Raw genomic sequence first — 27963 nt, forward strand, 5'->3', positions numbered from 1 at the left:
TCCTCCGCCGGTCATTCTTCTCCGAGGTGGGCCTCGCAGGAGCGCGGAGAATGTCGGGAACGCTCGTCTGTGATCTGCGTTTATCCAGCCATCGCAAGACTCGTGTCCCGCCATTTCCGAAGATCATAATTGAAATTAAGTGTTGTGAAAATCAACCAAATCCACAACTCGTCCCATAGATAGGTTTAATTTAAATTAGATCGTAACATCATCCTGTAAAATACACCATGCAACATATATGTCAGGATCAAGGCATCATATGAGAAAGATTGGATATATCAGTCAATGCAAGCAAGCCTAGAATATAAGTGGGTACGTACCATTCAATTCTACATGTCATTGTATAAAGTCGCAGGAGTGGGCTCGAGTCGCGGACGTCCCGAGGTCTTATAGACACCACCCAGTGGTTTAAGTGAGCGTCACACCTGGGTTCAACTTACATTTTCACCACAAGGGAGTTCATGGGGATTACGGATATGGTGTGAGAAATGGAGAAGGTGAAAGGATTTTGTAGTTTGTTGATGGAGCTGGTTTGTTGATTTGTAATACTCAGTTCCAGAAAGCTGATAATAAGCTTGTTACATACACGTCAGGTGGGTCGACGACAACCGTTGACTACCTGATGGTGCGTAGGTGAGATCGGGGGCACCTCCGGGACACAAAGGCGATCCCGGGGGAGAAGGCTGTTTCGCAGCACCACTTGGTTGTCTGTGACATAAGGGTGAAAGGTGCGAGGAGAGCTCGGCGGGTGTCGTACCAACCGAGGATGAAGGGGTGGAGGTTGAAAGCGGTGACAGTGAGGGAGGCATTAAAAGAGAGGCTGAGTATGGCAGAGGATGATGTGGTTGAGCTTGAAAGTGGTTGGATGTCAATGAAAGATAGTCTGTTGGGAGCTGTTGGTGAGTTATGTGGATGGACTAAAGGACCACTGAGGCACTCGGAAACATGGTGGTGGGATGATGAAGTTGGAAAGAGGATTGACGAGAAGAGGTAGAAGTTCAAGGAATGGCAGAAGGCGAAGGGGACGGGGTCAGAAGAGGCAGAGCATGAAAGTTATAAGGCAGCCAAGAAGGCTGCAAAGAAACAGGTAGCAAAGGTGCAGGAGGCATGTAGGAAAATATTCGGAGAACGCTTGGATTCGGAAGAGGGTCAGAGAGCGATATTCAGGATTGCAAAGCAGATAGCGAAAGAGAGGTGTGATGTTATGGGGGTGAGTTGCTTGAAGGATGAAGTGGGACAAATTGTTGTGGATCCAGATGGAATTAAAGGAAGATTGAAGAGATATATGGAAATGCTGTTGAATACAGAGAATGAATGGGATGGCAACATCGAGAGTAACCCAGTTTTAGGACCGGCAGAGAAGATAACTGAGAAGGAAGTTGAGGAAGCGATAAAAGCAATGAAGAGAAGAAAAGCGGGAGGGCCGACGGGAGTTGTGGGAGATATGTTGAACGCAGCAGGAAGTTGGGATGTGAAGAGAATGACAGAGATCTGTAATCTGGCGGTGAAAGAAGGTCGCATTCCAGTGAATTTGGAACTGAGTACCCTCGTCCCTCTATACGAGGGGAAAGGTGACCCTCTGGACTGTGGCTCGTATCGAGCGATAAAGTTATTGGAGCATGGAATGAAGGTATTGGAAAGGGTGTTGGAGAGGAGGATAAGGAAGAATGTGAAGATCGACGAAATGCAGTTTGGATTCATGCCAGGAGGAGGAACGACAGACATGCTTTTTATTGTGAGGCAGTTGCAGGAGAAGTACATGGAGAAGAGGAAGAAGTTGTTGGGTTTGTTGATCTGGCGAAAGCATTCGATAGGGTTCCACGTGAAGTGATGACATGGGCATTGAGGAAGTTAGGAGTGGAGGAATGGTTGATCAGAATAGTGATGGCAATGTACAAAAGAGCGCGCACAGCTGTAAGGACAAAGGACGGGAACAGTGGTGAGTTTGAGGTGAAGGTGGGAGTGCATCAGGGGTCGGTACTAAGTCAACTACTATTTGTCGCTGTGATGGAGGTGCTGGCTCGAACGTAAAGGGGGGTTTACCGTGGGAGTTGTTGTGTGCAGATGATCTGGTGTTTATTTCTGAGAGTATGGATGGACTGAAGGAGAAGATGAACAAGTGGAAGGAATGTATGGAGGCAAAAGGTCTGAAGGTGAATATCGAAAAGACGAAGGTGATGGCAAGTGGTAAAGCATGTGGTGACGTGGAAAGAACTGGGAAGTGGCCGTGTTGTGTGCAGGAAGGATATCGGAGAAGCAAAGGGTGGAAATGCGAATGTTTCGGTTGATGTGTGGATTATCGTTGAGAGAGAGGAAGACAAATGATGAATTGTGAAATATGATGGGAATAGAGCCTGTGATGGATGCTGTGAAGAGAAACAGGTTGAGATGGTTTGGTCATGTGTTGAGGAAGGATGAAAGTGACTGGTTGAGAAGAGTGATGGAAATTAATGTCGAAGGAAGTAGAGGACCGAGAAAGACTTGGCTAAAGGTGTTGGAAGAAGAAATGCGGGCAAGGGGGTTAACAAGGGGAGATGTAGAAAATAGGGCAAAATGCAGAAGATTGTCATGGGGCCCACAAGGCTAACCCCCGCTCTAGCAGGGAAAATTGCCTTAAAATGCCTGTTGTTGTTGTTGTTGTTGATGATGCATACAGTCCACATTTGAACCAAGTATTTGTGTGTACTGTTGTTCTTTCAGTGTTGCCTTCTTCCCCCTGCACATTGGAGATCACGTGTTCATTGAAGAGGACTGTGTGGTGAACGCCGCACAGATCGGCTCGTTTGTGCACATTGGCCGTGGCTGTGTCATTGTGAGCTGTTCTGCCATGTCTTTGTTTTATTATCTTGTGAATTGGTTTTGCTCATCATCATCATTTCTCCCTCTTGTCTGTTGTGCAATTTCAAGACTAGTGTTCGTTATAAATATGTGAAACTCCACATGACCCCACCTACCCCACCGAACTTAGTACAATAAACCCATACAGTGCCCTCCTTAGGTATTGGAACAGTGAAGTCAAATTTGTTATTATTGCTATATACTGAAGAAATTTGGATTTGAGATCAAAGATGAACAAGTACAGATACATTCAAAGTACACCGCTCCCATGCCAAATAAATGAATATCCTCCAGCGCGGCATTGCCGGGGTGCCTTAGGCTACCTTAGTATCTTACTACCACTCACCCTTTTCCTTACCCGCTGCCCCATGGTCACAAGCACACATACCCTCCTTAGTAAGTCGACAACCCCAGGCACTGAGTCAACCTCGACAGTGTCCGTCCCGAGCACCCCGGGAACACACTCGACTACCGCAGATTCCAGCTCACCCACGGTGACCGACGTAGCCTTGCTCCCCAGCGCAGGCTCGGACACGCACACCAGCTTGCCCCTTCATGTTGGGCAGGCTCGCCCGCCACTCAGTATGTTGCAGGCTCGCGTACATGTTTCTCCAGGCCAGGCTCAGCTGCCTGCGCGCATCTCAGAGCTGGCGTCAGTTTGCACACCGTTGGTCTTGGGCTAGTCAGAATAACTCCCGCTGGGTCCAACCGCGTCATGTACCCAACAAACATCTCCCCACCTGTGCCCCCAAAATGTCATTGTTTTTATTCAATTATATTTTGTCAGTTTCTTTGCCTCTTTCAATTCCATTTTATCATGACTTTCTCTCAATTCCATGTCCATTTTATGAATCATTTGTTCACACATTTTATTCATATCTCTCCTCATTTGTTCATTCATTTTATTCAAATCTCCCCTCATTTGTTCCATAAATTTTTCAAAAATGGCCTGGATGGACATCACACCTGCTTCCTGGCTCATCTGCTCAGGAATGGTGGAGGTTAGCCTTCTCACTAGCCTCCAGCCCCGGCTCACTTCCTTCCTCCTTGCTGATTCCTCATCCCGCCATCTCCTTCACGTCGGACATTTTGTGCAGGGTCTTTCTTCCCGCATGTGTATAATTATTTAAAGGAAAAAAATGCTGTTAAATTTGCAGCGTGCTCCCGTGCACTCGCCCGACACCAATTAACTTTCAATTTAGAAGTCCTTGTGTCCAAAGATCCCTCTCCTGATCAACAAATGTAGTGTTGGTCAGGAGTGACCGTTTTAAATTTTGAAGTCGAAAATTCCAAATGTTGTTCAGTGGGGTTAAAAATCCACACTCCTGACAACAATTGTCACGTCCAGGCCAACTAACACCGATGCTCGACGGATGGACCAAACTGGCTCTAACTCCCTCAGACTGTGTTCAATTATGGCGGACTTACGCATGTGCATGGCTATGAGGAGACACACGAGAACCTCAAAACTCTTGCAAAACAAATGGCTTTATTCCCGAACACAAACAAAACAGGGAAGATTCAATCAGATGGTGGGGAATTCAATGGCGGAATTTAAGGGAAGATAAATTTACGATATAACTATATACGAGATAAAATAAATCCAAAGAAATGTAAGGTGCCTCACACTGGATATGATCACAGACGGATAAAGGGAATGAGAACGGGATGGGCTTATCTCTTTCTGGTGGTAATGGAGAAGGATGTGATAGGATGAGCAGGCAATGAAGAGACTGTGAGAAGGCGATGAGGTCGGTGAGGCAGGACAAGGAACAGATGAACAGGCCACCAAGCACACAGGCAGGTGCTCGATGGCACGATGCTCTCCCTCTCTGGCACGATGCTCTCCCTCTCTGGCATGATGCTCTCCCTCTCTGGCACGATGCTCTCCCTCTCTGGCACGATGCTTTCCCTCTCTGGCACGATGCTCTCCCTCTCTGGCACGATGCTCTCCCTCTCTGGCACGATGCTCTCCCTCTCTGGCACGATGCTCTCCCTCTCTGGCACGATGCTGTCCCTCTCTGGCACGATGCTGTCCCTCTCTGGCACGATGCTGTCCCTCTCTGGCACGATGCTCTCCCTCTCTGGCACGATGCTCTCCCTCTCTGGCACGATGCTCTCCCTCTCTGGCACGATGCTCTCCCTCTCTGGCACGATGCTCTCCCTCTCTGGCACGATGCTCTCCCTCTCTGGCACGATGCTCTCCCTCTCTGGCACGATGCTCTCCCTCTCTGGCGCGATGCTCTCCCTCTCTGGCGCGATGCTCTCCCTCTCTGGCGCGATGCTCTCCGTCTCTGGCGCGATGCTCTCCGTCACTGGCGCGATGCTCTCCCTCTCTGGCGCGATGGTCTCCCTCTCTGGCGCGATGGTCTCCCTCTCTGGCGCGATGCTCTCCCTCTCTGGCGCGATGCTCTCCCTCTCTGGCGCGATGCTCTCCCTCTCTGGCGCGATGCTCTCCCTCTCTGGCGCGATGCTCTCCCTCTCTGGCGCGATGCTCTCCCTCTCTGGCGCGATGCTCTCCCTCTCGGGCGCGATGCTCTCCCTCTCTGGCGCGATGCTCTCCCTCTCTGGCGCGATGCTCTCCCTCTCTGGCGCGATGCTCTCCCTCTCTGGCGCGATGCTCTCCCTCTCTGGCGCGATGCTCTCCCTCTCTGGCGCGATGCTCTCCCTCTCTGGCGCGATGCTCTCCCTCTCTGGCGCGATGCTCTCCCTCTCTGGCGCGATGCTCTCCCTCTCTGGCGCGATGCTCTCCCTCTCTGGCGCGATGCTCTCCCTCTCTGGCGCGATGCTCTCCCTCTCTGGCGCGATGCTCTCCCTCTCTGGCGCGATGCTCTCCCTCTCTGGCGCGATGCTCTCCCTCTCTGGCGCGATGCTCTCCCTCTCTGGCGCGATGCTCTCCCTCTCTGGCGCGATGCTCTCCCTCTCTGGCGCGATGCTCTCCCTCTCTGGCGCGATCCTCTCCCTCTCTGGCTTGATGCTCTCCCTCTGGCACACTGCCAATTCTCCTCAGCCAGCGCGATCCTCCAGCGCCCCTAACCCATGCGACACAAGCTCCTCCTCTTGCTCCCCCCCCTTACAAATGTAACAATATTGTGCTATATTGTACACCGCCCCTTTCCTGTGCCATCTCCAGGTGCTGCATAACGTCATTGCCGGGCGCCGAAGGAGGCCCGGCAATGACACACGCTGAAAGGGAGTACCATACTAAGATTTCACTCCTGTTTCTTGTTTGTTTGTTTGGGTGATATCTCAGCCATGCTTTGAGCTGGGAAGCTGAAATGTCGGCACAATAGTGCGCACGTGCTTTGGCAACAACAGTATTTGATTTGTTTTTTGATTAATTAATTAATTAATTAGTTAGTTAATTATTATTGATGAATTAAGTGCTTATTTATTTCCTTTCTCATCTGGCCAATATCTCAGGCACCTTTTGAGCTTGGAAGCTGATATTTGGACACGACAGTGAACAAGCAATGTGGCTACAAGTATAAAGGATCTTTTTGATTAATCAATTAATTATTTTAAAAATTTGATTAATGCCTTATTTAATTAATGCTCAAAAAGCTACAGCTTTGGATGAAGCACTGGTGGTTTAGGTATGTATGCTATTAGCCAATTGATTAAGAAAATCTATTACGATCATTATTTATTGATTTGAATTATGCAATTAATCAATCAATTATTGTACACCTCTCCCACCCAATACAGTCTCTATGAGCTGCACCGCGGTATTGCCGGGTCCCTAAGGCACCCCGACAATGCCGCGCTGGAGGATATTTAATTTTTTGGCATGGGGACGATTTACTTTGAATGTTTCTGCACTTGTTTCATTTTTGGCCCAATCACTCAATGGTGGAGAATCGCTTAAAATATGTTGGATCTTGATCCGGATCCTCACCAAAATCGAATCAATTCGTCCTTGTCACACAACCAACCTGTTCACCAAATGTAGTCCGAATCCATCCATAACTTTTTGAGCTATCCTGCTCACTGACAAACAGACTGACAGACACCCTGTGGTGAAAACATAACCTTTGGTGGTGGAGGTAATGATTGGTTACAGTGCACTGCCCTGTGGAACACCAGCCTTCATGGCAATAGTAAGAAAAATAATGTTACCAAAAGCAACATATTGCTTGTGCCATGAGGAAATCTGTCATTCATTCAAGGATAAGGCCCTGATTGCCACTGGTGGAAGGTTTTGAGCACAAAGCTTTAGTACTCGATGGTATCAAAGACTCAGGAGATGTTTAGTAACTGTAATTGACATTCAGAGTACCCATTACTGAGATCATGAGAAGATCATAGAAGATCACATTATTGAGAACTAGCAAAGGTACTCGCCCTATGGGCGGGGCTTCAATTGGGAAGCCCAAATGAAAAGGAAAAATATCAGAAATTGAAGGCTTTTTTTTATTTTAAACGATTCATATAAACATCCGTTGAATCATATCACACGCAAATCATCAAAATCTAAACAGTACATGGCGCCCATTTTGAAAAAAGATTGAATTCTGCAAAACGGAAGCGGCCGCTACACGTCTTTCTCAGTCGCACGTTTATGTGTGAAGAGTGCGCGCCGAATCTAACATGGAAGCGACCGCTACACCTGTTTCTCAGTCGCTTTGCACACGCTGCCATGTTACTTCGGAGCGGCACGTTTACATAGGAAGAATTCGTCAGGAGTCGATCTACTCTCTCCTGGTACATAGAATAAACAGTATTTGTAGAATTTCAACAAAAGCCACATCACTGTTCATATCGGTAAATATAATTCCAGTGTTTGGAAAAACTGGAAAATTGTAAAAATTGGAAAAAAAATATACCCTATTTTACTCCAGGGGATTCCAGAATTACCCACCCAAAATATCGTTGCAATCGCTTCAGCCGTTTTTGCGGTACCTTCGAACGGACAGACGGACATTTGGTGAATTATTACAGAGAATGAAGTGGCTAGGATGGGGGGGGGGGGGGGGAGGTTTGGTAAAGCCCCGTGATGATGTGGTGAAGACAGAAACAAGACTAGTGATCAGAGATAAAAGAAGAACCATTCCTTTCACATCTTCAGATGCACATGGCTGCTGAGGCAGTTTCTCCTTGGTTAAGAGACACACGATCCCGGAACGGTCACCACTCCATGCAGGATACTCAAATAGCTCATTCTTCCCAGTAAGCTGGCGCTCATTGTGCCGGCCTCGGAAAGATGACAGGCTGAGCGAACCCACTTGGTGTTATTTTATCAGCATGACAGGGACTCAAACTCAGGATCCTAAGATCTTAAGCCAGCCACCTTGACTGTTAAGCCAACGCCAGGCTTCGATCGGAGATAGAGTTAACAAAATATGACTTGGGGTATAATCTAGATTGGCTTACAATTGTTGGCTGGCCTGGTGATGGTGGCAAGCACAGGGTAATCATTCTTTAGTTGACAGTCGCACAAGGATACACAAGAGATTTGGATCTGGGAGATTTGGTCCCATCACGCTTGTGCTAATCGACACCATATCAATTAATTCCAACAATTTCCCACCTTGAATTGATATCAACTCCAAGTTGTATCGTCACCTACTTTTCTCATTTTTGATAATTATTTCAATATTTTAATTGATAATGATGAATGAGTTCATTTAATGTACATGTTTGAAATTACATTATTTAGTCATTCTGGTGTTATCGTATTTTAATGAAAAAAAAGTGGACTGTCCTCTCGCATTTTGTGGATAACATTTGGGATCTTCAACATTGAAGTTAAGGCCATCTGGCAAGACAGCAAGTTTGACTTATCTGGGAGAGCAAATTCTTCAAATTCAGGACCTTTAGCTGAACAATTTATTTTATACTGCCCCGCATTTCGTTGTCCTATCTTGAGCTTTTTGTTGTCCTCCAGGGGCGCCGTTGTGTCCTCAAAGACTGCTGTCGTGTTCTTGATGGCACCGTGCTTCCTCCAGAGACTGTCGTTCCTCCATTTACCATCTTCTCCGGCTCCCCTGGTAAAAACAACAATATAAAATGTGACTGCCTCTGTCACTGCACCTGCTGTTCCTGAGATTGTGTTATCAACCATTATCGACATTTTTACCTTCCCTCCTTCACAGGGGATGTAAAACTGTCCCAACTGCAAATGTGAGGTTGTTTATATCACTGATGGTATGAAATCGCATAGTAACTGGTGTATATATATATACATAAACATATATATATATATATACAGACTTGGCATTTAAAATGGAATTTTTTTTTTTCCTTGACTTGGGTTTACTTTCTTAACTCAGTGTATAAATCTGGTGAGTTTCTTTTACACTTTGGTGATTTATTTGTTAAAAGAACCATGTCACTGATTGTCTGTCGCAGCAAGAAGTCAACAACAGGATTATATCACAGGTGGCGTGGCAAAATGTACGGACAGGTGCATTTGATGATTGGCTTCACAGTCGGGTATACAAGGGTTGTTGCGTTCTGTATTAGTGGAAAACAACTGTTGCACGTCTCCAAAAGTTATTGCCGCTTCCTCTGGAGATGGTCCGTCAACTCGACAATGCTGTTGGTCATGGAGTGGTGGCTTTACGAAATTACGGCATGAAACAGCGTGCTATTGCTCGGCAGTATGGCATCACTCAAGGTCAGGTGTCAAAGATCCTGAAACGAAATGCTCAGAGGGGTGTCCCTACTCCAATACCGAGGCCAGGACGTCCCCGCAGAACCACAAGGAGGGATGATCGCCAGCTGCACCGGTTAGCCCGCAATGGCCATACCAAGTCAGCTAATCGGCTTAGGGCTGAGTGGCAGCAACTGACAAATGTGCCTCTATCCAGAAGGCTCGTCAACCAACGACTGGTTCAAGCAGGCTATCGTGCCAGGCGTCCCCTGAGAAAGCCACGCCTGACCAGACAATACCGCCAGCGCCGATTGCAGTCGGCCAGAGAGCACCGTCAATGGCAGCCAGGACACTGGAATCACGTGATCTTCAGTGACGAGTCTTGATTTCTGGTCTATCGTCAAGATGGCCGCGTCCGAGTGCGCAGACAAGTGCATGAAGCCTACAACAAAGATTGTATAGTGCCAAGAGTCCAAGCTGGAGGTGGTGGGGTGACCGTTTGGGCTGCTTTTCATGCAGGCGGCAAAACTGACCTGGTTGTTCTGAATGGAAACCTGAACCAGTTCAAGTACAGGGCCATTCTGGAAGAAACATTGCTTCCATTTGCTCGTGCAGCCTTTTGAGGAAACTTTGTCTTCCAAGATGACAATGCACGGCCTCATCGTGCTCGCATGATCCAACACTTTCTTGCTGACCGTGGTGTAGAGCACATTGAGTGGCCTGCCATGTCCCCGGATATGAATCCGATAGAGAACTTGTGGGCAGAATTAACGCGTCAAATCGACCACTTGGTCCAGCAGCCGACCTCTGTGTGTGAATTGCAGCAGGCTATTGTCACTGCATGGCGAGCGATTCCTGTCCAAACCTTGGCAAATCTCGTGAACAGCATGCCTCAACGTGTACGTGCTCTCCTGAATGCTCGTGGGGGTTACACGAAGTACTGAACTGTAATTTTACTGTCCGTAATCCCAGTCGCAATTTAACTTTTGTTTTTGTTAAAAAAAAATTTGGCTAATGTGCAAAATAAAGAGATACTTCTGGAAAACGTACAGAAGTTTAACACAGTACTGTCCATGAATTGAGTTCGATATCAGTTTACATCACTTTCAAGGATCAATTTATTTGTTTCGAAATGTCAAATGTGGTTTTTGTTTCTTTAAAGGTCACATTAACAAAATCTAGAACAATTTCAACATAATTCCAATGAACTTTTGGTTCAAAGACATCTTGAAAAGTAAGTTCACCCCCACAAAAAAAATATTCCATATTAAATGCCAAGTCTGTGTATATATACTGTATATATATATATATATTGTTACTGATCGCGGTTTAGATGTTATGATGGGCCGAGCGGATGGTCCAACCGCGACCGTTACAGGATCCCCAATTGGCCCGATTCCACCCGACGTTGACCAGATCGCACCGCAGCTATTCAATAGGGAAAAGACAAAGGCGACACGGTTGTGAAGAAGAAGAAGACAAAAAGGTTGGAAATACTACTAAATTTATTCCTACTATTTACATGCTCAAAGTAACCAAGGAGAAGGAAAGATAATAAAATAATATACAGAAGAATCAGAGACACAGTGCAATTATTAACTTATACAAGCTTAATTAACCCAGGACAGAACAAACAGAACAAACTCACGTACACAAGAAGGATGGAATGGAATGAATGTTGGAAGGAGGAATGGGAAGGTTCGGCTGGGGCAGATGGTTCGGCCTTGATCCCGCACAGGACGTCGGCTGGACCTCGACGGCCACCGATGCCACCGCTATCTGGTCCCCGCGGGGTAACGGGTTGAAGCTGCCTGGTGGAGTCAACGCTGCTTCTCTGGCTCAGCTCAGGGCGTGTCTGCCGTCTCTGGCGCAACTGCTGGTAATTGCCCTTGAACCTTCTCTCTCTTGGCCCTGGTGTCTCCTCACCACCGACAACTCAACGCAACCAACGCAACCACTGACCCTCCTCTGACGACCAACTCACCACTCACTCGCCACTTGCGCGCGCGCCTTTATAGCGCCTCTAGCGATCAAGCCGCCGGCCTTCAGGACACGCCCATCGGTGTGCTCACCTCGGCCCTGGTTGGTCATGCGACCCTCTGGCTCACTCCTCCCCTCTATGACGAGGTGGAGACACGCCTTTCTTCTCCGACCCTGCCTCGTGGTCAATGGCGGTTTTGGAGGGGAGGTAATTGGCAATCGAGGGTTGGCAATCACGAGAGGGGATGTAAAAGAAATGGGGATTTTGGGGATGGGAATGAAAGGGGATCTATTCTTTTTCACTGGTGCAATGGAGTACTTCAATTAATGGGAGACACAGCCTTACCCTAAAACACAGAATAAGAGATAACTATCAAACAGGGGTATTCTATTATTTGGCTGACGTGTATGCTTGTGGACTAATTATGGGATGCCCTTTCACCTTTACACAGCTCCGGAGGTAGGGGGGCGCAGAATAAACAATAATAATAATAATACAGCACACAATCAAAAAAATACAGTCCTCATCTCCGCAACACTGCACCCTCCTCCTCTTAGGCACGTCCCGGGCCTACAACTTTTATTTAGTGTGACACGTAGGTGTAGTTCCCTCTACTTTTAACCTGACCCTGAGTGCGACAGTTTTAAAACATAAATAAATGTGTCCCGCTGCTCCATTGCACCCTGCCTAACAGACTTACGCCCACAGTTAACCGAATTGCGGAATGGTCTTCAAACTACACACTGACGGTGGGAAGCATTATTTACAATGACACTATTTTTATTTACAAAACTAACCCAGGACCTGTGATTGTTCTTTCTGGGGGGGGGGAGACAGTCTGCTCTGCATCAATGCACCATGAAAGCACCCAAAAACGCACCAATACACACCCAAGCACCAATCGGTGCAGTCACCATTGTTCATCAATGTTCAACAATAAAAAAATAAATCAACAACCCCTAACCCTGCAGGTGATCTCTTGCTCTTCGGCTCCCTCTGCTGGTTATTATATTTGGTCTTCCAGATGTTGTCATTCTTTTGCTTTGCTTACTGGCGGCCTATTTGTATTAAAACTTGCACCCAATGTGTCCATTTTAATTTATTTTATTTATGGCCCACAGGGCCGACTAGTGTGGTTCACCTGTGGGGCATCGGTGCCCTGTGGCCAAGGTCCGCCAGCAAGATTTCGGGCCCTCATGGCCGGTTCCAGCAGAGGGGCCATGCCCCAACCCATGGGGTCCATAAGTGGTGCTCGGCCACAGGCATGTGGTCCATAATGTGGTGTATCGATGCAGACAGCTGGTTCTGGGAATTTCGGGCGCACAATGGCCGACCCACGCACGCTCCCCTCGGCACCCAATGGCGCACAGGTCATGTGGGAGACAAAAGGGGAAAGACAAATGAGCGAGGGGTAAGGTCACAAGGGTACACATCAATAAGGCAATGCAAGGCGAAATGCGTACGGAGGGCGAAGTGAGAAAGCTCGTCCCTACCGTACGTCACCCCCCTGTCACCTACACTACCCTTGCCCTTACCCCATATTTACAAAATCTACCCATTTACTACCCAAATTCGTCACTACTGTCACGTCTTCCCCATATTTCTCCTATACCAAATTCGTCTTCACTCCCCCACTATCCAAAATTTGCCATCACCCAATTCGTCATCAATCCTCATAAGGAGGGAGAGATGTAATTACGCACAATGTCACACCCACGTCATGATGCGTCTCACAATCCAAACATTTGCATCAATGAAAAATAATAAAACATGGCATGGTGTGGAGTTCCTGTCACCTCAGGTGAGTGGATGCAGATGGTGCGAGGAGACTTCATCCTAACTACTTTCTAAATGACATTAACACACTTTACACTACCCGGGGTCTCTCCCTGCCAATCCATTGGCCAACTTACACTATGGGTTCTAAAAACCAATTCCCATTGACCAAACTGTGGTGCTTCTCAATTTGGGGTCTCACTCCCCCGATTCATCTCCCGGTGCCCTCGCACAATTTCTGGGCTGCGACGTGTAGCTCTCCCAGCAGGTCTACCCACCTGCACACCTCCACCACTGCAGTTGCCACCCGAGCTTACCTAGCTCCTCACCCTAACCTAACTAACTGGGGAAGGCCCTCTCCTGGCTCTGTCACCCCTTGGTGCCCTCTGGCACTGGGCTACCCGGGTCCGTCCTCCGGATCCTCGGGCCCCATCCACAACTACCGGCTCCCAGAGCCCACCTGCGGCCTCACCTGGCCGACATCCTCACAGTGATGGAGTGCCCAAACCAACTACACACACTAACAGGCTACACGCCCAGCCATTTCCACAACACTAATGCACCCATCCAAAGACCATTCTTTCACTCGCACCACAGATGCCAATATCCAACCACAATTTACCTGTACCCTCTACCTAACACTTACACTACCCGCCCCGGGTATCCGTGATGGGGGTCCACTCTTCCCCCATTCACACCTTCGCACCATCCACTCCACTCCACAATTTCCACCATACTCACTCCACGACCATCCATTCCTATACTCCATACCATTTATTCCATACACCTGTCCTCCATTCACCTGTCGTTGCACACCTGTGCAATCATACCTGGTGCCACCTGCACCCTCCTCCTCTTCCTGGACCATTGGGTCAGCACAATACACAATCACCTTCACTCACTCATACACTGCTCCACACACCTGTTCAGTTGCACACCTGTGCAATCACACCTGTTCAATCACACCTGTTCAATCCTCAAACACACGGCATCATCTCAGCTAACTACTCCCCTCTGAAACTTGCGCTTCCCAGTCGTCCCTTTAAACTATTGCGCTCCCACGTCATTATCATCCACGCTAAGCTACCTGCGTCCCCACTACAGGTATCCTTGTCACTAATTAACCTTAACGTCACCTAATGTCATCTTCGCTAGATCCCTACACACGATATATCCTAACCCACCCGGGCTAGTTTTCACTGCCATCAACCCCATAAACTATCGCGCATTTGCCCCACGTTTGTGAGGGATGACAGAGTTGCCATCCCACCACATCGGGCATCTCCCACTACCAATTTTGCACATCAAATTTCAACAAATCAAAAATTTGCCAATCACTACCCATCATCTGCCAATCATTACTGCCAATCCTTTGCCAATCATCAAATTTTGTTTTTCTAATTTCGGGGCCAAAACACTATCCTCGTCATTACAGTCTACTTACTAATGCCTCTCGGTGCGCCAATTCCCTTCTAAAGCTCGGCTTCGTACAGCCGAGCAATGAACGCGGGTTCTTTGGTGCCGGCGGCTGGATGCGTCCGGCATTCGGGGCAGGGACGGGGGCTTACCCGGGCCGAGATCCCATGCACCACCTCGGCGTGGAGCCATCCAATGTCCTGATCTCGACCTGCCGGCACGTCTCAATAGAAAGTGGTCGCCATGACGACCCTTCCTATCGGGCTGCCCGCTCCGCCTAGTGGAGCCCGGACGCGGCCGTTCCAAGCGAGGCCCAGCGTGGATCGCGTACGGCGGTTCTTTCGAAACCGCCGTGGTTCGGATCCCCGCTGGTCCTCGCGGCACGCGAAGCTGCCCGACGCGCACCGAGGGCCCGATTCGGCTATAAGTCGTTCTAACCTCTAACCCGGTCACCGTCGATGCTTCACCTGCATGCTTACATGCATACGCTACCCCTTTCTTGCTCATACCTCCAGCTGTTCCCAGGCTCCTCGTACCTTTCCTTACACACCTCGGTACACTCATTCCGCTCACCGACTTGGTCACACACCTGACCACCGAAACACCTTGGCACACATTCGTCGCTCGCACACCTCACCAACACACCTCTTCGCGCCCCCTCCTCGGTCACCTCCTCTGTGACAACCACAGGTGTGCTCTCACCCGCACACCCAACCACGTGCCTCACGACCAACTCAAGTGTGCATTCCCACACACGCTCTACCATTCCAGGTGTGCATCCTTCCATTCCAGGTGTACATCCTCGCTCACCTGTCACAACCAACTCACGCTCCGTGTCACTCTCACTACTTTCACCTCCACTCTTGACAGCACACTCACCCTTACTCTCGACAGCGCACTCTTTCCTCATGCACCTGTCCGTTACACACCTTTCTCGCGCACACTCTTGCGCACACTCTTTCGTTACTTCCTCCGTAACACTTGCCACACCGCGCTTCCATGTACCCCCTCGCACACGCGCTACTACCGACTCACTCTCGACAGCACACTCACTAGTCGGCGCGCACTTTTTCCTCACACACCCCATGGTCAGACATTCTCGCACACCTCTTTTTTCGCACACCAGACCTGTCGCACACTTCACCAACGGCCTTTCACGAACACCCGGATCCATAGCAACCCCCAAGCCGACTGAAGCTTTCCTCACATCATATACATTGCCACTCACCTCCGTACCTCGTCTCCGCACCTCCTTTGCCACCTGCAAACTCTTTATTTGGTTAGTGAGCATCACATTATGAGTTGAGCACCGACCTTGCACATATTCCATCACCTCCTCCTGGATTTCTCTTTTAGTTTCTGTCTGTCCCTTCTTAATTTCACTCACCTCTTCTTCCACTTCCTCTAATTTTCGCTTCACCTCTTTTATTCCCCGGTGCGTCTCCTCAAGTTCGTCCTCTAAGGCTACCGTGACCGTCTCTATGTGCATCCTCACCTCTCGGTCCTTCGTCTCCATTATCTCTGTCACCTCGTCCGCCCTCATTGTCAGTTCCTCACGTACCATCTGACATTGCCTCTGTGTCGCTATCAAGTCATTTTTAATTTCTTTTTGTGTCGCCTTTAACCCTCCGAGTACTGCAGTGTTCCTTTGAACCTGCTCCACTAACTCCGTTTGTCCCTCTGTCAGCTGTTCCACCTCCTCCGTCAGATCTTCTATTCCCCCTTGTAACCTAGCCATATTATTCCTCACCTCTTTCTCCATACGCTTCTCACCTCGCTTTACCTCCTCGCGTAGCCCCGAGACCTCCTCACTCACACCTCGTCGTATCTCCTCTTTCATCTCCTCCCTTTCTTTTGTAGATGCCACCCTCATCTGTCCCAATTCATCCCTCTGAGCATCCAATTTGGTTTCTACCCCGATTTTTACCTCCTCTATCTGCTCTCCCATTTGTTTAATTTCTCGGGCGGATTGCTCCCCTATTTCCCGCAATTTGTCCTCCATCCTATTTTCTAACCCCATTAACCCATTTTTCACCTCTTTTATCCCGTTGTCTAACCCCTCAAAATTATTGTCTAACTTCTCACCGGTACCCCTCGCTTCGTCCCTCATTACCCCCATTTGCTCACCCTGAGCATCCATCCGGTTCCCCATTACCCCCATCTGGCCCTCCAATCGCTCACCCTGAGCATCCATCCGGTTCCCCATTACCCCCATTTGGCCCTCCAATCGCTCACTCTGAGCATCCATAAGGGCCTTCATTTGGATCATAAAAAGATTCCAATCCACCAGTGGCGCTGCTACGGTCGCGGGCGCGGCAAAATTTGGTGCCGCTACACCCACGTGCGCGAGGACGCCATTTTGTGCGCCTGATACCCCCTCAACCACATCGCCAATGTTCTCCTCCTCTCCTTCCTCCACATACATTTCCCCGAGGTCCTGGGTCGATTCTACCCCGTCTATCTCTCCCACCGGCATCCCGTCGCCTTGACCAGCCATGGCGCGATTTCAAAGTTCAGGTTTTGTAAAACAAAACAAATTTCGGCCGCTCCAAATTTTGACCAAATTTTTTTTTTCGATGTTTTTAAAATTTGGTTCGGGCCCCGAATCTCACTCCCAGACACCAATTGTTACTGATCGCGGTTTAGATGTTATGATGGGCCGAGCGGATGGTCCAACCGCGACCGTTACAGGATCCCCAATTGGCCCGATTCCACCCGACGTTGACCAGATCGCACCGCAGCTATTCAATAGGGAAAAGACAAAGGCGACACGGATGTGAAGAAGAAGAAGAAGAAGAAGAAGACAAAAAGGTTGGAAATACTACTAAATTTATTCCTACTATTTACATGCTCAAAGTAACCAAGGAGAAGGAAAGATAATAAAATAATATACAGAAGAATCAGAGACACAGTGCAATTATTAACTTATACAAGCTTAATTAACCCAGGACAGAACAAACAGAACAAACTCACGTACACAAGAAGGATGGAATGGAATGAATGTTGGAAGGAGGAATGGGAAGGTTCGGCTGGGGCAGATGGTTCGGCCTTGATCCCGCACGGGACGTCGGCTGGACCTCGACGGCCACCGATGCCACCGCTATCTGGTCCCCGCGGGGTAACGGGTTGAAGCTGCCTGGTGGAGTCAACGCTGCTGCTCTGGCTCAGCTCAGGGCGCGTCTGCCGTCTCTGGCGCAACTGCTGGTAATTGCCCTTGAACCTTCTCTCTCTTGGCCCTGGTGTCTCCTCACCACCGACAACTCAACGCAACCAACGCAACCACTGACCCTCCTCTGACGACCAACTCACCACTCACTCGCCACTTGCACGCGCGCCTTTATAGCGCCTCTAGCGATCAAGCCGCCGGCCTTCAGGACACGCCCATCGGTGTGCTCACCTCGGCCCTGGTTGGTCATGCGACCCTCTGGCTCACTCCTCCCCTCTATGACGAGGTGGAGACACGCCTTTCTTCTCCGACCCTGCCTCATGGTCAATGGCGGTTTTGGAGGGGAGGTAATTGGCAATCGAGGGTTGGCAATCACGAGAGGGGATGTAAAAGAAATGGGGATTTTGGGGATGGGAATGAAAGGGGATCTATTCTTTTTCACTGGTGCAATGGAGTACTTCAATTAATGGGAGACACAGCCTTACCCTAAAACACAGAATAAGAGATAACTATCAAACAGGGGTATTCTATTATTTGGCTGACGTGTATGCTTGTGGACTAATTATGGGATGCCCTTTCACCTTTACACAGCTCCGGAGGTAGGGGGGCGCAGAATAAACAATAATAATAATAATACAGCACACAATCAAAAAAATACAGTCCTCATCTCCGCAACAATATATATATATATATATATATATATATATATATATATATATATATATATATATATATATATATATATATATATATATATATATATATATATATATATATATATATTGTTACAGATCGCGGATTAAGATGTTAGTTACCGAGCGGTTTGGTATTGCCGCGACCGTTACAGGATCCCTGACTCACCCGATTCACCCAGAACTTTGGCCGTATCGCACCACAGCTGCTCAATGAGGGAAAAGACAAAAACGACGCAATGCAAGAGGAAAAGGAATAAAACGAGAAGACGTACAGACGAGTAATGGGGTTTATTATTTACACACACAAGCAAAAAGGAGCAATCAAGTTTTATTTACAACACATAAGACGCAGGTGACACAGTGCAAATTTTAGCTTACCTACAGACTTAATTAAATACCCAGGGACAGAACAAACAAAACAAACTCACGTATACCAGAAGGATGGAATGGAATGAATGTTGGAAGGAGGAATGGGAAGGTTCAGCTGGGGCAGATGGTTCGGGCTTGATCCCGCACGGACGTCGGCTGGACCTCGACGGCCACCGATGCCACCGCTATTTGGTCCCTGCGGGGTAACGGGTTGAAGCTGCCTGGTGGAGTCAACGCTGCCTCTCTGGCTCAGCTCAGGGCGCGTCTGCCGTCTCTGGCGCAACTGCTGGTAATGGCCCTTGGCACCTTCTCTCTCTTGGCCCTGGTGTCTCCTCACCATCGACAACTCAACGCAACCAACGCAACCACTGACCCCTCGACGCCACCACTTCTCACCACCGACTTCTTACCACCGCAACCAACGCAACCACTGACCCTCCTCTGGCAACCGACTCAGACCAACTCGCTACTCACTTCCGTTTGCGCCTTTTATAGCGCCTCCAGCGATTACGCCGCCGGCGTTTTTGACACGCCCATCGGGGTGCTCACCTCGGCCCTGGTTGGTCGCGCGACCCTCGGGCTCCGCCCTCGATGACGACGGGCGGGTACGCCCCTCCTCCCCTCTCTGACGAGGTGGAGACACGCCTTTCTTCTCCGACTCAAGCACATGGTCAATGGCGGTTATTGGAGGCGAGGTGATTGGGAATCGAGGGCTCAGCAATGACGAGAGGGGATGTAATATGGAAATGGAGGTTTTGGGGATGGGAAGGAAAGGGAGATTTTGGGGATGGGAAGGAAAGGGGATCTATTCTCTTTCACTGGTGCAATGGAGTACTTCAATTAATGGGAGACACAGCCTTACCCTAAAACACAGAATAAGAGATAACTATCAACAGGGGTATTCTATTACTTGGCTGATGTGTATGCTCGTGGACTAATTATGGGATGCCCTTTCACCTTTACACAGCTCCGGAGGTAGGGGCGCGCAGAATAACCAATAATAATAATAATACAGCACACAATCAAAAAAATACAGGCCTCATGTCCGCAACAATATATATATATATATATATATATATGTATGTATGTATGTATGTATGTATGTATGTATATATGTATATATATATATATATATATATATATATATATATATATATATATATATATATATATGTATATATATACATACATATATATATATACAGTGGAACCTTGACTTACGAGTGCACCAACTTACGAGTTTTCCGAGATACGAGCCGTCGCTCGGGCGGTTTATTGCTTTGAGATGCGAGCCGAGATCTGAGTTACGAGCTTACGCCACCCGCCACCAGGTGGGTTCCGGTCACGTGGTTATCTTGCCGTGCAAGTATCTCTGCCGTATATCGCTGCTGTTTTGTTTTCGCATTTTGGTTATTTTGGAGCTTACGCCACCAGGTGGGTTCTGGTCACGTGGTTATCTTGCCGTGCAAGTATCTCTGCCGTATATCGCTGCTGTTTTGTTGTCGCATTTTGGTTATTTTGGAGCTTACGCCACCAGGTGGGTTCTGGTCACGTGGTTATCTTGCCGTGCAAGTATCTCTGCCGTATATCGCTGCTGTTTTGTTTTCGCATTTTGGTTATTTTGGAAAATTTTCTTAGTTTTAACCATGGGTCCTAAGAAATTGAGTGCCAAGGGCAGTACTGAGAAGAAGAAGAGGATGATGTGCTTGGATATAAAACACGCAATCGTCGAAAAACATGAGCGAGGTGTGCGTGTTGTCGACTTGGTGAGGCGGATGTGAAGGCAGCTGAAGATTTTATTATAACTTTTGCCGAACTGATAGAAGCCGAACGATACATCCCCCAGCAAATCTTCAACTGTGACGAGACAGGGCTCTTCTGGAAAAAGATGCCGAGGAGGACGTATATAACGGCAGAGGAGAAGAGCATGCCAGGCCACAACTTGTTCAGAGTGCCGGCGATAGCTCGCCTTCTCTTTGTGGAAGACACGGTGAGATCCTCAACATCCAACAACTAATGGGACGCAAACGGGGCGCCCAGTTTAGCGGTACACACATTGATGAATCACCCTGCCTGTGAAACACCGACATGACAGGTTATAGCTGGGTCGGGATTCAAACCCAGGCTGGACAGTTTAGAGTCAAGTGTGCGTACCTCCAGTCCAGGCCATCCTGCCAACTTGTATGCTGCATACAGGTGAAATATAAAGCGCGAGATATTTTTTATATATACTGTATATTTAAAAAAAAATTGGTGTGGTTTTTGGCGGGCTGGAACGGATTAATAGCATTTCAATGCATTTTAATGGGGAAATTTGATTTGAGAAACGAGCAAATTGAGTTACGAGCTCGGTCACAGAACGAATTAAACTCGTAAGTCAAGGTTCCACTGTATATATATATATATATACAGTGGTACCTTGACTTACGAGTTTAATTCGTTCTGTGACCGAGCTCGTAACTCAATTTGCTCGTTTCTCAAATTAAATTTCCCCATTAAAATGCATTGAAATGCTATTAATCCGTTCCAGCCCGCCAAAAACCACACCAATTTTTTTTTAAATATACAGTATATATAAAAATATCTCGCGCTTTATATTTCACCTGTATGCAGCATACAAGTTGGCAGGATGGCCTGGACTGGAGGTACGCACACTTGACTCTAAACTGTCCAGCCTGGGTTTGAATCCCGACCCAGCTATAACCTGTCATGGGTGAATCACAGGCAGGGTGATTCATCAATGTGTGTACCGCTAAACTGGGCGCCCCGTTTGCGTCCCATTGGATGTTAAGGATCTCACCGTGTTTTCCACAAAGAGAAGGCGAGCTATCGCCGGCACTCTGAACAAGTTGTGGCCTGGCATGCTCTTCTCCTCTGCCGTTATATACATCCTCCTCGGCATCTTTTTCCAGAAGAGCCCTGTCTCGTCACAGTTGAAGATTTGCTGGGGGATGTATCGTTCGGCTTCTATCAGTTCGGCAAAAGTTATAATAAAATCTTCAGCTGCCTTCACATCCGCCTCACCAAGTCGACAACACGCACACCTCGCTCATGTTTTTCGACGATTGCGTGTTTTATATCCAAGCACATCATCCTCTTCTTCTTCTCAGTTATAATAAAATCTTCAGCTGCCTTCACATCCGCCTCACCAAGTCGACAACACGCACACCTCGCTCATGTTTTTCGACGATTGCGTGTTTTATATCCAAGCACATCATCCTCTTCTTCTTCTCAGTACCGTGTTTTCCACAAAGAGAAGGCGAGCTTTCGCCGGCACTCTGAACAAGTTGTGGCCTGGCATGCTCTTCTCCTCTGCCGTTATATACGTCCTCCTCGGCATCTTTTTCCAGAAGAGCCCTGTCTCGTCACAGTTGAAGATTTGCTGGGGGATGTATCGTTCGGCTTCTATCAGTTCGGCAAAAGTTATAATAAAATCTTCAGCTGCCTTCACATCCGCCTCACCAAGTCGACAACACGCACACCTCGCTCATGTTTTTCGACGATTGCGTGTTTTATATCCAAGCACATCATCCTCTTCTTCTTCTCAGTTATAATAAAATCTTCAGCTGCCTTCACATCCGCCTCACCAAGTCGACAACACGCACACCTCGCTCATGTTTTTCGACGATTGCGTGTTTTATATCCAAGCACATCATCCTCTCTTCCCTTGGCACTCAATTTCTTAGGACCCATGGTTAAAACTAAGAAATTTTCCAAAATAACCAAAATGCGAAAACAAAGCAGCAGCGATATACGGCAGAGATACTTGCACGGCAAGATAACCACGTGACCGGAACCCACCTGGTGGTGGGTAGCGTAAGCTCGTAACTCAGATGTCGGCTTGCATCTCAAAGCAATAAACCGCCCGAGCGACGGCTCGTATCTCGGAAAACTCGTAAGTTGGTGCACTCGTAAGTCAAGGTTCCACTGTATATATATATATATATATATATATATATATATATATATATATATATATATATATATATATATATATATATATATATATATATATATATATATACATACATACATACAGTATATATATATATATATATATATATATATATATATATATATATATATATATATATATATATACAGTGAAACCTTGACTTACGAGTTTAATTCGTTCTGTGACCGAGCTCGTAACTCAATTTGCTCGTTTCTCAAATTAAATTTCCCCATTAAAATGCATTGAAATGCTATTAATCCGTGCCAGCCCCCAAAAACCACACCAATTTTTTTTGTTACGTGTTTTGAAATAAGAAATATGTACTTTATAAATAACAAATAATGTATAAACAAGCACGACCTCGTATATACTGTACATAATAAGCGGCGTTACGCGCGCTGCTTGTAAACAAGGAGGAAGCGGACAACGCGGTAATTTGTAAGAGTCTTTATTCAAGAGCTCACTGTAACACTGGCGCGCTCCGGGCTGCGCGCCCGGTGTATATCCTGAGGCCACGCCTACCCCTCGGCGTGGCCCCCGCCCACTCGGTGCGCGGAATGATGTCACCACGCCAGTGAGCTTCCGTGTCCGCCACAATGTAAAGAAATAAACTGGTTTTATTAAGTGTATTTAACTTGAAGATCAGACGAAGATGCTCACTCAATTTCTTAGGACCCATGGTTAAAACGAAGAAATTTTCAAAAATAACCAACATGCGAAAACAAAGCAGCAGCGATATACGGCAGAGATGCTTGCACGGCAAGATAACCACGTGACCGGAACCCACCTGGTGGCGGGTGGCGTAAGCTCCAAAATAACCAAAATGCGAAAACAAAGCAGCAGCGATATACGGCAGAGATGCTTGCACGGCAAGATAACCACGTGACCGGAACCCACCTCGTGGCGGGTGGCGTAAGCTCGTAACTCAGATCTCGGCTCGCATCTCAAAGCAATAAACCGCCCGAGCGACGGCTCGTATCTCGGAAAACTCGTAAGTTGGTGCACTCGTAAGTCAAGGTTTCACTGTATATATACATACATATATACATGTGGTTATTTGGTTAGGTGGTTATTTTTTATTTATTTATCCAGCTATGCTGTACCTTAATGGGAGCGATAAGTACAGTCTGCCACATGGCACATTATCTCTGGTATCCACTCATTATATTGAATCGCCTGGATGCATCCGGGAGCAACCAATCAAAATATATCTTCAGTTCTCCAGCTTTCAATGAGCGCACGCAATGACGTCACTGCCATGTACATACGCTCTGCCTGTCAATGATGAGCAGCCTGCCTGATGAGCCCCAAAAGGAAGAAAACCAGGTCGGTAACTGTGAGTTTTACATACACTTATGACAGTATCTGAACTAAGATCAAAAATTCTGCTCTGTCGGACGGTTCAGCTCCCGGCTGCATTCTCAAACGTGTGCGTGCAAATCCGCCATATTTGACGCAGTCTGAGGGAGTTAAAAGCAGTTCGGTCCATCCGTTCAGTGGACTGTTTTAACGAACCGCTTGAATTCGACAATATGTTGATGACAGCTTCCACAGCTCCCTCTACCCCACCCATCCCAACATGATTAATAGTAAATAGCATTTTGAACTTGCTCTGTGCATTCACAAGCTCCAGATCCTTTCCATCAGCGTTCATAAAAGCACCTAATCCAGATACACAGTCCATTCACTGGTCGTGATCCGTCGGGAGATTATGCAGCACATGCCGATTCACTCGGGAAATGCACCAACCCACCTGCTTGGGAGTTGTCAGTACGAGCAGGTGCCCATTCGGCGAGCTGAGAAAGTTATCCAAATATTTAGTTGTGTGGAGGCATAGCACTTTCTCTCAGGTACTTTTCCAAGTACTTGCTGATGTTTTTCGGAAGCTTTTGGAAAAATGTTTGGTGAGCCATTTCAGGTAACAATCCTTATCCTGGCACAATGCATTTTATTTCACCCCAACCTCTTGAGCTTCCTGGAGTTTCTGCGCATGTACTCCGAGCATTTTGGGGTGGATTACGTCTTTTCAAAAGTCGCACGTTGGCCAACCCTATCCCTCCTCCTTTCCATTTACCAGCAGTGACACTATCTTGAAATACTTTCAGCTCACATTAATTATTTGTTATACTCTTGCCTTGGCTCACTTCTAATCTTTGGGGGCATTTACTGCAATCTTTTTAGCTGGCTTTGGGTTTGTCCACAAACCACCAATCATGGTGTGGCATTAAAATCCCATGTTAAACTGTTCACATGAACATTTTTGTGATCCTCTGACAGAGCTTAGGTGGCTCGTCCTGTCACAGAGTCACAGAGTCACAGAGAAGGACAGTGAAGCGTTGCAAGAGTTTGAAATGGCTGGCATCAAAATTGACTGGAGTAAAGGTCAGTGACAACGGTGAATGTGTCGATTACCTCCGGATAGCATTTCCACACCTGCCATGCAGCTTTTTTCCTTTTCCATAGAAAGTTGATGTTGTGTCAGTTTGTGAAACTGTGAAAAACGTGCAATGCCAGCGGTTTGTCTTTCCCCTAAGCAGGAGATGTCGCATTGATGCAGAGGTTAGTGAAATTCTTTCCTGTGCCAAAAACTACTCATGTGACTTCAGCAGGGCACATGGTTAGCAGAGGGTAGAACTTGCCAATCAGAATCATGACGACATCAGTATCCACAGAGTGAAAAAGGTATTTGGGAGATTTGTTCTTCAAGGCATCTTGCAGGAGAACCAGTACCCCACCAGTATTCTGTCAGCGTCCTTGTGGTCACATGTCATGTCACATGGTCAGATCCTCTGACAATCACTTGTTGACCAGCTGTTATCGTAACCTGTTTGTCAGGGGGGAAATCTGTTTCGCTAATCTTGTCAGAGAGAAATGCAAAGATTTCCTGCTCGTTTGAGGGGTCATGGAGAAGAAGCACTTCGCAGTTTCAAGAGATTTTGTTCTGATCAGCAACTTTCCTCCGAATGCCCTTTCCTCCTTTTTTATTTATTCTTATTTTTTTCTCCAACAGACTCTTTAATGCTGCTGGTGACATAAGTATCCCACATGATGTCAACTCTTAGACTTCTCAAATTCCTTCATTTTCCTTCAAATTCCTCCTGGCTGTCTTTCCGATCAATCATCCTTTGTATCGTACCTCAATGAGATTGACACATTCAATTGATGGTGTGGGGACTTCTGTCTCACTCTGTATGTGTGCAAAACTAAAGAGATGATTTTGGATTTTCGAAAAGTTCACAATCACGAGCCTGTAAGCATAAATGGTGATAAGGTGGAAATTGTTAACAAATTCTAACACCTGGACACTATTATTGATAACAAGCTAACTTACCGAATAAGTTATGATAAGCTAATGTTGACCAATTCCTTACTGATCAGTGTTTTGTCATTAAATTTGATTTCCTGGTACAGTTATTTATCCCTGGTGTTGGCTTAGCGGTTCGGGTGCCGGCTTGGGATCCTAGGATCCTGGGTTCGAATCCCGGTCGATCGCTGAATTAACGCCAGGGGGGTTGACTCAGCCTGTCATCCTTCCGAGGTCGGCAAATTGAGTACCAGCTTGCTGGGATGAATGATCACGGTGTGTACCCCGATTTAGAATAGGTACCTACGCATCGTAAGAGCGTGACCAAGACCAAGGGTTGGCGTCAGGAAGGGCATCCGGCCATAAAAATATTGCCTCAAACAGGGAACCATGATTGCCATGGGGCCTTCAAGGCTAACCCCCGCTCTAGCGGGGAAAATGGCATTAAAAACGGTCATTCATATTCATATTCAGTTATCTAAATGTGCGGAACAAGTCACGAGTGAGAAAAGTCATTACATTGACATTTAAAGTGGGTGAGCCTTCAGCCAGTATGGAGTCTCTATACATGCGAGCATTGGAAAGGACGTCGGTGCAGGTGTGTACCGATGAAAGTCACTTATTGAACGGACTTTTTGAAAAACTGCCATCAGGGAGATGCTTTCGTGTTAGGCGAATGAAGAAGAGCATTTTCCAAAAGTCATTTGTACCATGTGCAATAATTCAATTCTCCCCGCCCCCCATTCCCAGGAGTCTTCACAACCGAACTCCCAGATTGCACACAAGAATTGATGACAGATGTCACAAAGAGCTTCTACCAACAGTTCCTGCCCATAACACAGGTCAACTGAAGACTGAACATCTGCTGACACAGGTGTGTGAATTGACAGCTCTGAAATGCTGAATCTTACCGGGCAATCTCTCAACACCATTCTTATTTCTCATCCGTTTAAAAAAAATAATTTTCACTTGCTTTCTCATATTCCAAATTTTTTGCCGCGTCGCAGACGCTGGTCATAGAGTGCCCTCTGCTGTTGTTGTTGTTCTTCTTGTTCTTGTTCTTGCAGAGAAGACAAAACCTCAAAGCTCCACCCATTCTGGGAACCATAGCTCCACCCATTCTGGGAGAGGCTTCATATAAACAAATATCCACCATTTTATTAACTCGCATAGCTTTGAGGCCTGTTTTGTAGGCCTGTGGTGTCTTCCTCTCTCACACAGTTTTATTTCAAATCAAATTCGATATATCATTTCATTTTTCACAGTCGCTAACATAGTTTTAGACTCGGTTGAAAAAAAACAGGAAGAAAATCCGATGAAAGTTGCCCTTTATAGAACGAAATGAATTCTTAAAGGCCTGTAACTTCAAGTCCATTGAGATAGATATTTTTTAAATCGCGGCATGGTCAGTCATACACCGCCCGAAATAACAGACGGGAAAATGCCGAGATATATTAAAAATTCGTCCATTTGATGACAATCGTCACGATGAAATATTTAATTTATACGCCGTCACAATAATGTGGAGAGAGGAGCATAGCTTCGTTCACGTGTTGCCACATACGGGAAATTGCCGAGATATATATTTTTTAAATCGCGGCATGGTCAGTCATACACCGCCTGAAATAACAGACGGGAAAATGCCGAGATATATTAAAAATTCGTCGCCACACACGGGAAATTGCCGAGATATATTTTCACTTTGCACAAAAATAACATCAAGTAATCGAATCAATAGGAATGTCCTGTGCCTATAACATCGACGTTATAGGCACAGCTGCATCTGGGCATTGTGTAACATCGACGCGGCTTTTGTTTTAATTAAAACTTTTTGTACTTGTTAATTAAAGGTTCCACCAACTAGTATC

The 27963-nt window shown here is 47.0% G+C and overlaps 1 protein-coding gene across 2 annotated transcripts in view; it reads left to right on the top strand.

The window, feature by feature from the left end:
* The window catches only part of DCTN5 (dynactin subunit 5), a 49920-nt gene that overhangs the window by 18060 nt on the left and 3897 nt on the right, over positions 1–27963 (top strand). The window contains exons 4-7 of one of the 2 annotated variants that reach the window (XM_068109194.2): positions 2701–2812; positions 8726–8828; positions 25069–25173; positions 26846–26969. In XM_068109194.2, coding sequence (XP_067965295.1) covers positions 2701–2812; positions 8726–8828; positions 25069–25173; positions 26846–26946 — 421 coding nt within the window. In that variant the 3' untranslated portion in view covers positions 26947–26969. The remainder of the gene's footprint in view (positions 1–2700; positions 2813–8725; positions 8829–25068; positions 25174–26845; positions 26970–27963) is intronic. The other variant, XM_068109199.2, reaches the window with a different exon arrangement.

This window comes from Myxine glutinosa, chromosome 1 (genome assembly GCF_964187855.1).
Source record: "Myxine glutinosa chromosome 1, kmMyxGlut1.1, whole genome shotgun sequence".
In the NCBI taxonomy this organism is placed as follows: domain Eukaryota; kingdom Metazoa; phylum Chordata; class Myxini; order Myxiniformes; family Myxinidae; genus Myxine; species Myxine glutinosa.